The 19620-nt window shown below is 38.0% G+C and overlaps 1 protein-coding gene across 1 annotated transcript in view; it reads right to left on the bottom strand.

The window, feature by feature from the left end:
- The window catches only part of LOC126184708 (cytochrome P450 4c3-like), a 151890-nt gene extending 138673 nt beyond the window's left edge, over window positions 1-13217 (bottom strand). The window contains exon 1 of the mRNA XM_049927228.1: window positions 12863-13217. Coding sequence (XP_049783185.1) covers window positions 12863-13037 — 175 coding nt within the window. The 5' untranslated portion in view covers window positions 13038-13217. The remainder of the gene's footprint in view (window positions 1-12862) is intronic.
- Window positions 13218-19620: the final 6403 nt, after the last annotated feature.

Raw genomic sequence — 19620 nt, forward strand, 5'->3', positions numbered from 1 at the left:
AAATGTTCTCATTTGGCACAACAGTCTCATACTGGTCTAGCATGATACTCAGTTTAATGAATACCACTTGTTATAAAGCTAAATGTTTATTCATCAAATCTTCCTTGCAGGAATTGCCCTATCTTGTGTACTGCCTCATACTGCAAAGTCATCCTCCTGCCACAGTGCATCTGCACTACTCAGTCACTCCTGGACTGCTGGTTACCTTTTAGATTTTACTATTCCCATTACCATACATAAGTAAACCAAATAGACCACTAAATTAATTTGTCACTGCTCTATCAAATAATAATAATAATAAGCACCATCATTCTCGTCACAGGTGGGACCAACTGACTGCCATGTCATCTTCTGCCAATGGCATCATTTCAGTGTGGGATGAAGGGGTGGCCATTAGCAGGCCACACTCCCAGCCATTGTCAGTTTAGTAGACCCAGTGGCACTATGACTCAGTCAAGTAGCTTCTCAATTGGTATCACAAGGCTGAGTACATCCTGTTCCAGTACTCCCACCAAGGTAAAATCTCTGGCCATACTGAGAGCTGAATCTCGATCCACACATAGCAGCCAGCCACACTGAGCACAGAGCTGTGGAGGCAGATTCTCTGTCCAAAGGGCACATCAAATTCCCCTTCATAAAGCATTTTGCTTGAAATGAGAAACAAACCAATTTTTTCTGTTGACATTGGGCATCACATGAAATACACAATGAGCAATATTTGTTTGGGCTGACTTAGCAAAACATTGATAAATCATGATGTAACTATTTGCTGAAATATCTGAGAAACTGAGTCTGGTGACTCTTAGCAGAGATACCTGCTAAATACATATGGAGCGATGCCTAGCTTTTTCACTTCAAAATACTTATGGATCATTAAAGATATTTGTGATCTCCTTTCACCATGATGAAATGACAGGAGGTCATCAAATAAAGATCAACACATTTTGCAACTACATTTCTTATTGACATATAGGTGTTAACTTTGTTTTCTTAAATGGGTATATGGTACTTTTTGCACCACAATAGCAGATCAGTATAAGGAAAATTTAATGATATAACTCATTTGTACATCTGACAAGAAATTACAAAGTAAAAATTTGTTTAATATGGGGAGTTTTGTGCTGTTTCCTCTGCTGTTTGAATAATACACTGCCTGGAAGTCTACTCCACTCTCCATGGAAACTAGCATTATTAGTCTAAGTTAATGTGATTTGTACATCACCCTGTGTTTTATACATGAGAGATAGATCATCATGCTATAAATCAGGCTGAATGATTTTGAGCAGTATGAAGTTAGCTTTGATACAAAAATATTTAAACCTTTGTAAAATTTAATGTTCTAGCATGACAACAGCTCATTGCAAGTTTCTGTGGAGAGTGGAGTATAGTTCCATCAAATAGAGTTAATTCTTATATCTCAATAATAAATGAAGTTGTAAGGTGCATTAATCTTTGCTTCTTGAGCTGTCAGTCACTAGTTGTCAAGAGGAAAAGATAACATAATTATCTTTAATGAATCAAAAGTTACTTTAGCTGAAAGAGTTTGGCAGTTTACCATATGTACATCAGTTACTATAGCCCCTAAGAAATCCAGCATTGATGTAGAAGCTGTTCATATCCAATAGACCCTTTAAGAACCTCTCAAATGATACTTTATTAGTAAGCAGACTTTTTACAGGGTTCCTTCAAGTTACTGAAAATACGGGTTCCTAGAAAATTGGCACTTTTTTAAACAAATTAAGTGGATTTAATGTCTTTGTGTAGATTTTCTTGTTCTCAGAATTGATTCCATGAACCCAGTGGTTCATTTGAAATAGAAATAAGTTGTGTTCAGACATAAAATAAGAAACAGTAATGCATATATCTCAGTTCTTCAAACAGACCTCTGTAGACTGTTTCCAAATATGCTACAAATAATTTGTGTTTCATGCTTTTGGACTTTGATGATTTTAGCTTGGTTTTGGGGAAGTTGTCCCAAATATCATACTTCATGACATACTGCAATGAAAGTGACAAAATATTCCACCTGCTTAGTTGTACATTACCTTATGTTTGACAATATTCACACCACAAAACAAAAAAAATTATTTTAATGTTCCAACACAAATAATTGTCAATTAATAATTCCAACAATTTGGCGCTGTCAACCTCTTCTCTCTCTACACCCTCATATTTTATGCATATGCTGGGTAGAAATCTCTTGTGGGTTCTGAGTAGCACAGAGAGCATTCTTCAAAAATAAATGACGATCAGTTGGTATTAATTTCTATAAATCATCCAATAACAGCTTTCTAAAGTTATATTTTATTTCTTATTTATTCTATAATTTACAAAACATTTAAATAGTATTTTTTTATTTACAACTCAGTTCCACTCAAGATCATTTTAATCTGTATAAAACATTAGGTTTTTAAGGCTGATGAAATTTAAGCCTTTGGTATTTTCAATAACACCTCATACTGACCCCTGTTTTTTAATTTTAAACTAGTACAATAACGAAATAGAGACAGTGTACCTTCATTTTTCTTTTTCGAGAAATATCTGAGAGCAGAAGTTCATAGTTTGCATTTTATTTTGCTAGTGAAGTGATGGAATCTAAAGAAGCTTAAATCAAGTTCACAAAATTAAGGATTTTCTGTGTCTGCAGTCACTATTTATGAGTGCTCATCTGATGCTAAATGTGTAATGAAATTCAGATTCAGAGATGGAACTTAATATCTGCCACAGACAGCAGTCAAAACAGAACTTCATGTATTAGTTAGTTCACTTTCAGTGTGTTAGACTAGTTAGAGAACAGAATTTGGAACTTCAGTGTCAGGCACCTATCAGCACAAGAAGTTGAGTATTGTATGTATGTACTGTTTTAATAAATGTTTATGACATGTTTCATATTGTGTTGCACACATTAATTGTTTGTGATCACATATGTTGCAAAGCATGCAAGCCAGAAATCTTGTACAGCAATGAACATTCTGTGGTATTAGATTCACTTGCTGCTACCTTGGATGTTTGGCACTAGACTTGATTTAGTGAATACAACACGATTGAACTTCACTCCTTTGTAATGTGAGTCCTGAACTTTCTTCAAAGCAAAATGTTAGTTCATGCTTTAATACATACAAATATAGCATCCAAATGATGGAAATTAAATGACAATGTATTATTATTTTTACAAGAAATACGCCATTTTAATGTTGAACTATGTAGTTTAATCATTCTGCCAGTGGACACAGAACAATTTCTGTTTTCTAAGAAGTCACTGTCTACATGAAAAAATGACTCTTTACACATGTCTGATGGATTTGCCACATGGCTAGATCTAAGAACAAAATTAATGAAATATCACGAAACATATCTGTAATTTGCATTTCCTGCTTAGATAGCATCTATTTTTATTTTTGCAGAGGATAAAAAATGTGAAGAGTTTGACATAAACAGGAATATAACATGATTTCACACACTAATGTATAAAATGTATTACAGAGCACTGGTGCAGAGACACTGAAATACAACATACAGACCTGTCATCATATTAACATCAATTACCTTAAGGGGGGGTAGGGTGTCAAACAAGCCGACTTGGAGCAAGAGAGGCATCACAGGAGATTTTAATTTCCACTGTCTATACTTTTACAAATAAATTCATAAAACTTTGTCAGCATCACCAGGAAGGATTCAGGATTCACACTCATTGCAGTGGAAGATCGAAAACATAACAAAATCATTTTTTTTTTTTTTACATGTGAAATTTCATCATTCTTTCACTTACTAATGGCTGCATTTGTTGCTATAGGTACACTTTTCTTCATAAGTTAGAAAGATTCTTCGATGAATTTTGCACAGCATACAAACCATTCTTACAGGTGTATGAAACTCTAGAATTTATTTAATTTATAAGAAAATGAATGAGCTGTTATATTTTAAACTTCATGTTTAGAAAAAAAACACAAATTTTCTAGTTGGTTACATCAGTTATTGCCACAGTTTTTAATAGATTTGTAAAATTCTAGAGTTTCATACACCTTTGAGTATGGTTTGTATGCTGGGCAAAATTCATTGAAGAATCTCTCTTACTTATGAAGAAAAGTGTACCTATAGGAACAAATGCTGCCATTAGTAAGTGAAAAAAATGATGAAATTTCACATTTAAAAAAAATTATTTTATGTTTTCGAACTTCCACTGCTGTGAGTGTAAATTCTGAATCCTTCCTGGTCATGCTGAGAAAGTTTTATGAATTTATTTGTAAAAGTATAGACAGTGGAAATTAAAATGTCATGTGATGTCTCTCCTGCTCCAAGTCAGCCCGGTTGACATCATACCTCCCTTAAAGGATGTGGGATCATGTATTTATGCACACATCCAAAAATGATCTGCATCACCCAAATATGTCACAGAGGTATGTTGCTATTGTGACTGTTCCTGTACTGACTGGAAGGTCATCCCTGTCATAGTTTGTAAACATATACATAGTTATCATGAGCACTACCTATGGATAGAATGCTGCACTCAAAGGGATCTAAGCATTTCATTTGAAAGTAAAACACTAGTAGGCATGCATTGGAGACATCTGTGGAACAGTAGAGTGAATGTGCATTATGCCATGAAGAATAATCATGACCAACAATCATGTCTGAAACCATCACATTATGCACAGAAGGATGGTCAACCTGGAAAGATATTAGGCATGTGCACCAGAGGCAAAGTGAAGTCGTGTGGACATGGAATTGGTTCCTGTTGACAGGTAGTGTTGAGGACTTCATGGCACAGGACACCACATTCGACAGGTGCATAAAATTGTCAAGATCTGTGACTTTTGAGTAAAAAGGAACCATGGGCTGAGTGCTTCAGGATTTAATTCAGCATTTGAAGAGGCTAAGGGACATAATGTGATTTATCAAACTGTTGTGAGGTGATTGCATGATGCAGCTCTCAATTCCTGATGACCATGACAGTCAGCATGTCATACACCACAATACTATGGACCCAGTTAAGGATGGATGAAAAATCATGAAGAATGGATACCCCATGACTGGCTTGGGTTTTGTTTTTGGACAAAACTCTGATCTTTTTGTACTCTGATAATTCCAGGCAACATGTCTGGAGACAACCCAGTAACATCAAATGCCTCTTGTGCAACAAGGTAATGGTAGGGTGGTATTCCTTGGGTGGCATTACATGGGGTCACCATACATTTTTTTGCGGCTTTTGAGGGCAGACTCACTGCTCTACAGTAAAGGGAAGACATTCTGCAACCAATAGTGGGATTCAGAATGAGATTTTCACTCTGCAGCAGAGTGTGCGCTGATATAAAACTTCCTGACAGATTAAAACTGTGAGCCCGACCGAGACTCGAAGTTTCAATAGTGGGATTGTTTGGCTATCATTTTGGTGACAATTTCATCTTGATGGATGATAACTAACATTTTCTTTATGTTGTGCTCATGAACATGTTACTTCAGTATGCCGGGATCACCAGAATGGGCTGACCTGTCTGTTCCATAGATATGAACTTATTTGAACATGTGTGGCATTACTGAAACAAGCTATTTTCAAATCTCAACAATGACTACATACTCTGCACAGCTTATGCAGAATTGCCATTCAAGATTGGAACAATTTGGATCAGGGCTAGTTTTATGATCTCCTCAATGATATGCCTCAATGGAGTCAAGCCTACATCCAAGCAAGGGGACATTCAACTACATATTGATGTTGCTCAGGATTGCTGTGAGAAAACTCCTATAGGAAACAGATGATTGTGCCATTACACAAACATTTGCTTTTTTGACACAATTAAAATGTATATATGTGCATGCCTCAGACATAAGGTTTGTTTCTTGTGCCATGAATTTTGAAATAAAAGGGTGATGCAAATCCTTTGTTGATGTGTGTATTAAAAGTGGCACACTCTTTAAAGCTAGAGAAAGTATGGTACCAACTAGTGTAGATAAAAATTTCAAATTTTCACCTGTTGAACTAAGAACAGTACATTGATTCCATAAGGAACTGTTGTGAACAACAACCATAGACTGTAAGGAAGGAGAGGCACACAGCAATCAGTTGCAGTCTCATCAATTTCTATTGCTCTTGCATATCTAGATTTTGGCTATAAATAGCCATCTTCAGTGCATTTCAGTTACAATCCAACAAAGTTGTGGCAGTACATGTCACCACATGATCTTGAAGGAGATATCAAGGTGGTAAGGTATTGACCATCAATACTTTTATTACACGACAAACGTACAGGTCGAAGACTAGGCAGGAACTGAGTTTCTGGAAGTATACAAAAACAAAGATCAACTCGAAGACATAATACACATATGATGTTTTGGCCTATCGATCCGTGGATCGACGCCACATGCCCCCCCCCCCCCCCCCCCCGCAGTACAGAGTATGTATCCGAAGGTGGGGGGGGGGGGGGGGGTTGGCGAGAGTTTAAGTGGGTTACAGTGAGTTCCTCCACGTCTAACGGCACGGGCCGTGTGGGAGGAGAGCGTGGAGCAAATCCTGGAATGCTGATGCTGATGTCTTGAAGCTACATCGGCGGTCGTAGTCATCGGCTGGTGCGGGAGGGCTGGTGTGGAAGGGTGTCGTCGGCAGGGAACCTAATGATCACCTTTCCACTTGGCCTAACATAAGCACGTAGGTTGCCACACGTAGCACTTCAAGAGATTTTGAAACACTTCACTACACGTTGTGACCCACCACCTAACAAGTCACCCAAATTGTCACACGCAAGCAGCGCTAATGCGGTATCACCACTAGCGATGACAGATAAACCACAAATGTCATTAGGATGAACATGAGTAGAGAGCTCGTACGTGGCGCCTGCTAACGGAGAGGTATGCTGAGGTGGGGAAACCATAGCATGGTGAGCGCGGTGTGCTGCGAGTAGAGGGGTGAGTGTCAGACGGTGAGGTCTGAGTGGGCGTGGCAGGAACCTGCAGGCTCCACCGGTTAGAAGAGTGGCATGGTGTGCTGTTGCATGAAGATGGAACTGTTATATTAGAGCCCTGGGAGCTGGGGCCTCTGCTATGGAAGCTGGGAGGCGGAAAACCCTGGAATGAGTGTGGGCTCGTTCACAGGGCCGGTGTAGGCGTGAGTTTACTCGAATCATGAGCAGAGGAAGAAGGCCGAGGGCAGCCAGAGAGCATGGTCTCTTCAGTGGTGGGTGAGGTAGGGGAAAAATCGACGTGAGCAGGTTTAATCCTGTTAAGGGAGATAGTAGTTACTGAGCACTTAATTACAATGTCCATTGTGTTACTGGTTCGTTTGACAACTCTGTACGGGCCTGTGTAAGGGGGCTGTAATGGGGCTTTTACAGTATCGTCGCGAAGGAACACAAATTCGCAAGTGTTGAGCGCCTTGGGAACATATGTGTGCGGCGGAATGTGGCTGTAAGGGGGCGGGGATTGAAGCTTGTTCCAGCGTAACCTCACCCGTTCTACCAAGGATGGCAGTTCAGATGGTTTGGCGACTGGAGTAGGAGCAACACGTTCACCTGGCAGTGTAAGGGACTGCCTGTAGACGAACTTGGCCACTGAGCATTTAAGGTCTTCCTTGAAAGTGGTCCGCAAACCGAGTAAGACGAATGACAGGGCTTCCGTCCAAAGGAGGCCATGGCAATGTAGGGCCGTCTTAAGCATCCTATGCCAACGTTACACGAGGCCGTTGCTTTGGGGGTGGTATGCTGTTCAATGAATTTTCTTGATGCCGCACGCCTACATAGTTCAGAAAACAAGACAGACTCAAAATGACGGCCTTGGTCAGTCGTCAAGTAAACAGGGCAGCCAAAGCATGAAATCCAAGTGTCTATGAAGGATTGTGCCACTGATTCGGATGTAATATTGGGTAGCGGGGCAGCTTCCACCCAACGAGAGATAGCACATATCTGTAACCCTCGGAGGGGGTGAGGGGGTCCACCAAGTCGATGTGAACATGCTAGAAGTGACTGGGAGGAGCAGTGAAGCTGCCTAGTGGGGCGATGTGTGCCGCAAAACTTTATTTTGTTAGCACAGAATGCAGGCACGAGCCCAGGCTTGGCAGTCGCAACACATGTAATGCCAGATGAAGCGCCCTGAAATAAGTCTGGTAGAGGCTCTCACACCTGGATGAGCTAGGTTGTGTAATCTGTCGAACACTTGTCTCTGTAGAGGTTTTGGTATGAAGGGACGCAGCGTACCAGTTGATTCGTCACACTAACCAAACCTCGCCTATGACACTGGGAAAGGTGGATCACACAGGTTTGAGTGACAAGCTGTGTCCAGAAATAAGGTCCATAGTGTCCATATCGCCAGACTGCAGCTGAGGCAAGTTAGAGAGGTCTATCAGAGTTGTGAGAGCGCCGACACAAGACAAAAAATCTGCGACCACATTATCTGCACCCTTGATGTATCGTATGTCAGAGGTAAATTGCAATATAAAGTTCAAATGATGGAAGCGTCTAGGTGAAGGGTCAGTTGGTGGGTTCTTTACAGCAGCAACCAAAGGTTTATGGTCGGTTAAAATCTAGATATCCCTACCCTCAACCTCAGCGCAAAAGTGCTTCACAGCCTCATAAACTGCGAAGAACTCCCTATCAAAGGCTGAGTACTTTTTTTTAGCGCCGTTGAGCTTCTTAGAAAAGAACTGCAAAGGAGAGGTAGTATCTCTGACGTTTTGGCTGAGGACAGCACCTACTGCGGTATCACTGGCATCCGTGGTGATAAAAAATGTAGCGTTTGGATGCGGGTGGGCAATAGTCACTGTGTTTGCTAGTAGGTGCTTCAGTTTGTCAAAAGCTTGTTCCATGGCAGGGGTCCAGGGAACCGGGCGGATGCTGATCGTATTTTTGCCAGCAAGGGTGTCTGTTAGGGGAACCTGAACCTCAGCTGCAGCAGGCAAGTGCTTCCTATAATTGTTAACTGTTCTGATGAACCTGCACAGCACCTTAAACAAGTGAGGGCATGGCAAATCCAAAACAGGTTTGATTTTATCCTCGGGAGGAGTGAGGCCCTTAGCTGACACGATGTAGCCTAAGAATCTTACTGAAGTATGGTGTAACTGGAGCTTCGTATTATTCAGTTCAACACCGGCAGCGATAATAGTGTCTTTAACAATCTGAAAATGTTCCTTGTTCTTTTGCAAAGTAGGACTGAAAATAAGAATGCCGTCCAAGTAAACGAAACAAAAATCCAGATGAAACAACACCTTGTTTATGAATCTCTGCCAAGTTTGTGCAGCGTTGCGGAATCCAAAGGGCATGAACCAGTACTGGAAAAGGCCGAAAGGTGTTGTAACAGCTGTCTTTTCAATATCCTCTGGTGCCATCGGAATTTGATGATAGGCGCTCCTACAGTCCACTACTGAGAAATATTTGGTGCCTGCAAGAGCATGGTTAAAATCCACGATGTTAGGAACTGGGTACTTGTCTATGATAGTACGAGAGTTCAACTTAGTACAGTCGCCAAGCATACGCCAGGTGCCTCGCTTTTTGTGACGAAGTGGATAGGCGAGGCCCAGCAACCGGCAGATAGTTCAATGACGCCAGCAGTTAAGAGATCAGTTGAAAGACAAGAAAAAAAAATATGTTAAGGAGTAGAATGACAGCAAGTAAAGTGACTCCACCTTGTTATGTCAGTTCCTGTTATTATAAAGTCATATTTGGATCTTTGTAGGCCCTTATTTTTGCATCCCTAACCAACAAATCCCTTTAATCACAACAATGATTCCACAAAGGTTGTACATCAGATAACAGCTGTCCTCTTGATATGAAAATAAACTGAAATGTTAAAGCATGAAAATAATGTTTTCAGTTTTGGTTTAGTAGCAATATTATTAGAAAAATGTTATTGATCAACATTGTTTGTGCAGAACTTTTCAAATTCTGCTTTTAATTTATTTTTGGATTCTAGCTTTCTGGTATGAACTGGCATCCTATCACTGACATGTGTCACTTGTTTTTGTGCGTTATTCTTACACTCAAAGTATATGAAATGATTCACATACATTAGCAAACAGAAACAGTAACTATCAATTTTACGACACACTATCAGCCAACAACCATTTTTTTTTTCATGTGTCATATGTAATCATTAACACATATTATTTGTTGTGAATGTACAAGTATAGTGCAACTATTTCAAATAAATATTACAGTCATCCAGAAATATGATAATTTGGATATACTGCTACTTTTCCATTTACAGTGTTCAAGTTCTTTTTACTTAATGCAGCAGTCTTGATGTTAATGTTAACATGCTGATAAATTTCTGGAAAATACATACCTGAGCACTTTCAATGTGAATGTTAATTTAACTATCTACATTATCCCATAAGTATTAACAAGGACACATAATGTCAGAACACAAATGTTATGACAATTTAATGGGTAATGCTAAAAAGAAAATCTTTTATTTTATATTGTAATTATGGACAGCCATAATCTTCCATCTCATCTCTGTGGCAACTTGATCACAAAATTTGGATCAGAATTCAGAATTCTAGTCTGAAACTCACATGGAGGTGTTAAGTCTCAGGTGTATGTTATGCTTCTAATTTGTAATATCATTTTATTATCCAACAATCTCACTAAATAAGACAACAGGTAGTGAGAATATTCAACATTTCCTAGAATTTATTTTTGCACATTAATAATGCAAGAACTGTTTTTATGTGCAGTATGAGCTGAATGACTTTTTTTAGATTAGGAGTTGAATTATTTGCTTCACATTAATTACAAACCCATTTACATATCTCTAAGTTTCTGTAATTAGGCTACAGAAGAGCCCGATGTGAACTTACTTACATCTGAACCAGTATTAAACATGCTGCAGTAGTATTCATTTTGTGGAAATAAACAAAGTCTTTTCCAATTTTTAAACTCTAAGCTGATGTTTTAGAGTAGGTCTGATATTTAAGACTTGGAAACTAATATTTCTCATAACATGTTGGTGCAATTTTGAAGTATTTTAATTTTAGATCACAACCAGAGATTAATATACATTCTATGATATCTGTTTGCTTCTTCACACATCATTTTCAGGCCTGTCATATAATAAATCCAGAAGATCGAGCACTTTATCCATTTCTTTTTATTTCATAAGGGAGAACATCAGATGGTAAAACTTTTCTGTCCTGTCCCCGTAGGCTATCTGCCCCACCCTCTTAAAGCATGTTATGTACATTGTGTATTATATTTGGCCTATTTATTGGCATTGTATTAACTTGACAAATCATATTCACTGTGAGATTATCCTTGGATGAATAAAGATAACTACATAAGGATAAATAAACACCAAAGTAAATTCATGGTACAGGCAGAAACAATTCTTTGATTTGGCTGTGTAAATAACACAAACATGTATTGACTTCATTTTGCCATTATGTTCATTACAGCAACTCAACTATAGAATCTCATTCTCCAAAATATGTGTTGTTTGCATTTAACATTCTGAATTTTGATCGAATTTTTTCCACAGTTAAGAAATTAATATCTGTGTACCTGAAGTAATTGTATGCATAAATTTGATGATTAACAGTATTGTCAGTTAGAATCTTCTGTCCTAACACATGAGCAAAAATAAAGCAAATGGGAGAAGTGTGAAATATTAAACATGAAATAGCTATATTTATGTATATAAGCATATATGAATTTAAAAAAAGGAAGGAAAACAGTGAGTGAATATATACTGACTTCTGCAAACAAAATGATGTATATAGATATACAAGATGCAATAACAGATGATTAAGAAGTAAAATCAAGAAATAGTGATATGGCAGAGCACAAATATTCCATCATAGACTTTGTTGAAAATATGGGAACTTTGAGAAATATGCATAGAATGAGGCACCTGGAAGATTAAATAAGTTCAGGTGGTATAGGCCTTCTAAAAATATTTGTTTCACACTCACATTCATCATTAGCTAAATCAGTTAAGGTTCATTTTTTCTCTAAAAACTTGTCAAGGAATCAACATCATTTCAGTGCAGTTAGCTTTTTGCTCACAGTCAATACATTCTGGTCATGCCTAGTGTGTATACATGTATCTTCTAACCAAAGTCAGTTTTAAACTTACTCATAACTTCCATTTTCTTATCCATTATGAATAGGGGGTAAAATGCTTTACAGTTCAGTGATAATTACAAAATGCTGTTGTTTGGGAAAATGACTTCCTCAAGATGTTGTTGGATGAGCTGACAGCTGTAAGGTATTTGCCTCAGTACTTAAAATAGTTTTAAACCATATGTTTTGCTAATACACAAACCCTATACAAGACAATGTGCTTCTGCAAACTGATCTATTTCATACCCTGTGTCTAATTTTTTTTCCAAAAGTTGTTTTATTGCGATAAAGACTCACTCCACATTCTTTAAAAAATAATTGATATACTTGCAATTTTCCACGTTTGCCCTAGTTATATACTAATCATTATTGATGGTCATGTATACTGAGGTAAAGTTTAGAAACAAGAGCATATTTTCTAATTATTGAAAATATCAGTCAGAAATGTTATAATGTTGTATGACTCATGTACATGTTTATATCTGCAATACATTATTATCTGATCTAAAATTTAAAGCAAAACAACAAACTTGAAAATGTTCTATATTTAATTTGTAATTGTAATCATGAAATACAACCAGATCCACACTTCAGGTAAAGTAAAATGTCATCATTCAATACATCCAAGTAAGAGTATTACAAATTAAATAAATGAAATATGTTAAAAATCAGATATATCTATTTTCACCATAGGCTATTAGCTTACTAGCAAGCAGCAATGCACACGTTTGTTAATGTCCTCCAGTGGAATGTCCAAATGACAATTAAGCTTCCATATTTATCAATTTATAGTCACAGATAATTATTTTTTAACTCACCTTCTGTTGGAACATTGAACTGTAATGCATTTCCTAAAATTGGAATACCTTTAGGTCCAGGAATTTTATCAATTAATATGTGAGTCCTAAGAGTATTGAATTTGTATGGCACAACTTGATGTAAAAGCAGCAGAAACACAATAACCACAACAAAATACACCAAGTAAATCAGCATTTTACTTCACTGATGTATTATTGACACAGTAACGCTTCTTACTGTTGTGAAGCTTCACCACAGCTGTCATTTACTATTTCTGTGCTGAAATGTTTACTGCAGATAACAGGAGAAGGTCATGAAATATGTGGCAAGATTACACTCAAGCTGATAGGTTTCAAGGCAAATTCCACTGATAAGTACCATGTATCTTGAGTGTCAGATTCCTGGACTCCAAGAATCAAAGGTCTGAAATGGATATTCTTATGTAAGTAAGAGTTTGCAATGAGTAAGATATAATCAGAAATGACCTCATAATGGAAGAACTAGCAATGTGACTAATAACTGAAAAGAAATACAGAAAATGTTTAAATGGAAAAGCATACCCTATGCATGTGAGAAACAAGGGTTTCAGATTAATACCTACATTAAAATCCTCCAGAGGATAAAGATCCATCTGAAGATCAAGGACAACAGGTTGAAACAGGTTTTCTCAGCATAAACTGGGCTAACACGAAAATGAAAAAAAAATGATGTCCTGAATACTTGTTAGCTGATTTTGATCGTTTGGGATGAACTAATAATCCATAGCTTCATTCTCATTTGATGTCATTTTGTATTTTTTTTATGAAAATTAACATTGCTGTTTTATGTTGTTGCATGAGTGACAAACTCTTTTAATCAATACTTTAGCTGGGATAAAAATAGGAAGCTCAAGAGTTAGTGGCATCTCTGCACTGTTAAATGTGTCTATCCATCATCCACCAGTCGGATTCATGTAAGTGGTTGTCATGCCACAATTTTTGTGCAGTAAATTCATCATTTATGAACTTACTGAGCTTGCATTTCATTTATTGTGAAGATAATAATGGTAATAAAAGAAACTTTGTAACAGTAAACTGCTATTGCATTCAGGTCAAGCACTCTTACAAAATAGTTCATAACATACTTGTGGTGCTGCATCTAGTGGGAAAATGGTTAGTGAAGAGTACAGAAATGATATTCACTGATATGACAGAAATTTTGTAGAGGTGTAGAACAGAGTTTAACAGAAGACTGCAATGCTGGCAGAAATACTGAATCAGTCTTCTTTAATTGTTTCACCAAAGAAAATTAAAACACAGTTTCTATTTACCTCATTGCATGGGTGCAAAAAATTACAAATAAAGAAATAAAAGAGTGCAGAACTGAAAAAAAGCTCCACATTCTGCATTAGGTTCTACAGCAGAAACACTGAAGAACTTAATCCTTTTCTAACATAAGGTCATTGGAGGTCTCTGAAACAATGGAGTATCCTATGTGACTGAAATAATGCACATGCCATTCAAGTCTTTAAGAAGAGTCACAGGATAGGTATAGGACCTATCCCATTGATATCAATTGAAGATTGTGAAACACACACTCATGTATGTAAGTATTATTCATAAAAATCATGTCATAATGATTCTGTAAAGACTAAACTGAGATGGTATAACACGGAGACATGTAACTCCTACTCCTCTCCTTGCCCATTTTAAAGCCTGTAAAATTAAGCATATTCTTCTACTGTATATGTATTATGGACTAGCAAACACATCACGACAATGCATGCTGTGCAAAGATAATGCTGCAGCAGAAGACCACATGGATTGACAACAACATGGTGGAAGAATGGTTATGGTACACCATTACCATAACAACGAGTGCCGCGCAAAGATGGTATTACAGCAGACGACTTATACGAAGTGGCTACCATGATGACAGCATTCCAACCACACAGGCTAGGGGGTGCTTGATATATACTATTGCCCATGGCAACGGTGTCCCTACCACAAAAGATAGAGGGCTCTACTCTATCCATAAATGATGTGACAAATGAATGGGACAACAGTTACCTGAATTTTAAATAATTGAAAATTTCTCAAGGTTTAATTCGTTATATTTCTTATTTATTATTTATTATGTTTTATATTGCAACTGGAGCAAACTTTAGAATATGCAATTTCATGCTTAACCCTCGCATTACCAAGCGGGGTATTCTGACTAGCCTATGTTGTTTTTTCCCTATAGCAATGTTTTCTGAAGGGCCACATGCCTGTGGCTTCATGACTTTGTACTAAAATGATTGATGTTGAATTCACACTCACGACTGTCTAATTTTTTTGGCTTTATCATAGTTATTCAAGTCATTTATTGGTGGGGTTGTGAGACTATCCCGCTTGGTATGAAACGTCTTATTTTCTTATTTGTAGAAAAAGAAGATTTTGGGAAATATATCTGTTATTCATCATCTTTGTTGAGTTTTACCATAGATCCAATGTTTGTTATTGTTGCTGGTTACTATTGTTGAGTTGAATTTGATGTTCACTGTTGAGCTGACATTACACAAGTCAGTATTTCATCTGCAACTAAGGATGTCTAAATGACTTTCTAGCAAAGAGATCATGGAAATTCTATACAATTCTGATGTCAGTGATGATGAAAATGAATGGGACATTGATAATGAACTGAATGAATACATGGAACCTCTTGCCAAAGACCATATCATAACATCAGATGAAGCTGATGAAATATCAGAAGACTCTACACATTCACATTAACAAGAAGAAGAAGAAGAAGAATAAGAAGAAGATGAAGAATAAGAAGAAGAAGAAGACAAAGATACTGGAGATTTGTTTGTTTCTAGAAGTGGACTACAATTTTCTGGTGAACCACCAAAAGGTGGGTGGCGTTGACGTCGCAACATTTTGAATGTAACACCTGGCCCAGTGAATGGTGGAAAAACAATCAAAACAATAACAGAGTCATTTTTATTATTTATCTCACCAGAAATCATGAGCATCATTGTAGAAGAAATGAACAGGGAAGCCAAACAAGTAATCTCTTTGTGGAATGCAGCTCATTCTTCGAACAAAACGACATGGAGAGATATAAATGCAACTGAAGTGTACGCTGTATTATCTATTCTAATAGGTGCTGGTCAAACTCATGGACATCACACTAATGCTTCTGATCTGTGGGGAGGTAATGTTGCTTTTTGGCAACCATTCTTTTCTACTGCCATGTCAAGAAACCGATTTTTGTCTATACTGAAATTCTTGAGATTTGACAGCAGAGACACAAGAGCACAGAGAATTGAAGAAACCAAGGACTAACTACAAGCCATCAGGGTAGTCTTCTACAAAATTCAATCTAACTTGTGCAAGAACTTCTATCCTTACGAATACATGACTATTGATGAACAATTAGCAACGTACCAAGGAAACTGCCCTTTTAGGGTTTATATGAAGAGCAAGCCTGGCAAGTATGCCATTAAAATTTGGGTTTGAGCTGATTTGAAGACATCTTACTTATTACAGATCCAAATTTACACAGGAATCGTGGACAATACTTGGGAAGTGAATCAAGGACAGAGAGTTGTTTTGGATCTGATGGAAGGAACCATTTCTGAATAACGGTCATGGTGTAACAACTAATAATTTTTTCACCAGTTTTCCATTGGCTGCTGAACTACTAAAACGAAACACAACATTGGTTGGTATCTTGCTATCCAATAAGAAAGAGATTCTGAAGGAATTCTTAACAAACAGAAAGAGAGAAGTTCACTCTTCAATGTTTGGTTTCACAAATGACTTGACCCTAGTTTCCTACGTTCCAAAGAAGAGAAAGGCAGTAATACTACTCTCTACTCATCATAATGAGAGACAACTGAGTGGTGAAGAAAGTGAACACAAACCCGAAATCAAACTACACTACAACAAAACCAAAGGTGCTGTAGATAGTGGGGACAAAATGACAAGAGAATACAGTTGCGTTAGAGGAACGAGGCAGTGGCCACTAAGAATCTTCATGGAAATGGTAGATATTGCAGCACTGAATGCATATATTCTGTATATTCAAAGATTTCCTGAATGGGAGAAGAATAACCGAAGCCGACGTAAACTCTTCATGACTGAACTGGCATTTGGACTCAGCAAAGGCAACATGGAAGAAAGAACCAAAAATATCAATGGTCTTCATAAATATGTACAAGATGCACTGAAAGCTTGTGGTATTGCAATTCCTACAGCAGTGATCCAGACCCAGTGTTCAAAGTTACCAACGCCACAATGACATCAAGATTGCAAGAGAAACGAAGACCAGAAAACAAGATTTTGTTGTGTAAAGTGCAAGAAACCTGTTTGTAATATATACAGAGAAGAAACTGTTACTATGAAGTGCATGCAGTGCAAAAATGTACTTGACTGAAAAGTTGAAAAAAGTCTTGTGTTATTTTACTGCAGTGACTGTTGAGGCAGATAGATTATTAATTTTCTGTTCATTGAGTACTGAATTTAGTGAAAGATATAAAAATTTTTTTGTACTTTGTATCTGTGATCTGGTTAAATACTGCTAATAACCTGAATAGCTGTTTTTCAATGCTAAATAAACCCATTCAATGGAAATTGCGAAATCTGAGAACAAATATTAGAATAAAACACAAAACTCTTTTGGGGTAGTCCAAATACCCCGCTTGGTAAAACAGAGGTGTGAAAAAGCTTGGTAATGGGAGGATTAAGCATGTAACTACCATTGGTCACCGTGGAGGGGTGTTACTGTCTGCCCACGTGTTGTTGGCCATTATTTAAGCTCATGCAGAGAGCCAACCGTGCATAGTTACCAACTGTGCACAGGCAGGGTGATGATTCCAGCGAGCGACCAAATGGGTATAAAATAACTTTGACTAATTGCTTGTAGATTACATACATGATTACTTACTACTATTATAACTATACAGTGTAAATTGTCCTGAAGATGACCCATCGCCAGTTGAAACCGGTTGGCGGCAGAGTAAATAATGCGATTGTGACTATCATTTTGAATAATTTATCATAAGTAAATTAATCACTGTTTATCTCCATACAACTATGTTGTACGTTGTCTAAAAAAAAAAAATAGTGCAGATGCACACGTACCATCACAGTATCAGTATAAAGATGGCCGCCCCACTTGTGACTTGCACCAGGGAAGAACAGCATTCTGTTATTCGGTTTTTGCGTAGTGAAGGTGCAAAACCTATTGAAATTCATCTATGAATGAAGGTTCAGTACGGCAGTGCATGTTTGTCACAGCCGCAAGTCTACAAATGGAGTAGAAACTTCGCAAATGGTGTAACTTCAGTGGAAGATGCTCCTCATCCAGGTCAGGCACAACGAGTTGTGACTCTGCAGAACACTGCAGCAGTTGAAGCCATGTATATATAATGAGAGTCTATAAGATAGGTCTTTTAAATACTTAAATAAGTCATTTCTACTGCTATCAGCTTATCAAACACTACTTTAAGTTTGTTTAGTTTAATACTAACCAAATTTTCATTAAAAATAACAATATTTCCAAAATTTAGCTTTACAATCAATGCAGCTTCTCTGTATCTACCTTCTTGGAATGTCGCTAGTTTTATGTCCTGCATCTTTCAAACATTTTGTATAATTATTCCACCCCATTAGCTGGGTAGTCAGCATGACTGTCATACAGCCAGCTTGGCTTCAGTTCCTGGCTGGGTCAGAGATTTTCTCTGCTCAGAGACTGTGTTGTGTTGTCCTCATCACCATTTCATCATCATCGACATGCAAGTTGCCCAATGTGGCACCAATTGAAAAGACTTGCACTCCGTTCGCCAAACTTCTCCACGTGGGGACACCCGGCCATCAATTCCATTGACCATTTCAGTTTTTTCAATTTTGCACTGTTATTTATAAGTTTTAAAAAATTTTCTTCTTTTCAGCTAAAAATGATAAATGTTTCCAATTAGATGATAAATGGGGCACTGTTGTGTGGGATCATTGTTGTGGGAGCAAAAACCAGTGTAGCAGTAGCCTACAGTAATATAAAAACATGAAACTTCCTGGCAGATTAAAACTGTGTGCCCGACCGAGACTCGAACTCGGGACCTTTGCCTTTCGCGGGCAAGTGCTCTACCATCTGAGCTACCGAAGCACGACTCACACCCGGTACTCACAGCTTTACTTCTGCCAGTACCTCGTCTCCTACCTTACAAACTTTACAGAAGCTCTCCTGCGAACCTTGCAGAACTAGCACTCCTGAAAGAAAGGATACTGCGGAGACATGGCTTAGCCACAGCCTGGGGGATGTTTCCAGAATGAGATTTTCACTCTGCAGCGGAGTGTGCGCTGATATGAAACTTCCTGGCAGATTAAAACTGTGTGCCCGACCGAGACTCGAACTCGGGACCTTTGCCTTTCGCGGGCAAGTGCTCTACCATCTGAGCTACCGAAGCACGACTCACGCCCGGTACTCACAGCTTTATTTCTGCCAGTACCTCGTCTCCTACCTTCCAAACTTTACAGAAGCTCTCCTGCGAACCTTGCAGAACTAGCACTCCTGAAAGAAAGGATATTGCGGAGACATGGCTTAGCCACAGCCTGCCAGGAAGTTTCATATCAGCACACACTCCGCTGCAGAGTGAAAATCTCATTCTGGAAACATTCCAGTCATGGATTGTGGAGAGGGTGCTGAACTCAGTGCGCAGCCTTTGATGACTCAGCCAGCTCATAGCACCAAGCAAACTGCAGTAGGGCAGAGTCAGGCAGTAGGCACCCTGATGAGTGAAGGAGCACAGCATCAG

This window comes from Schistocerca cancellata, chromosome 4, assembly GCF_023864275.1.
Source record: "Schistocerca cancellata isolate TAMUIC-IGC-003103 chromosome 4, iqSchCanc2.1, whole genome shotgun sequence".
In the NCBI taxonomy this organism is placed as follows: domain Eukaryota; kingdom Metazoa; phylum Arthropoda; class Insecta; order Orthoptera; family Acrididae; genus Schistocerca; species Schistocerca cancellata.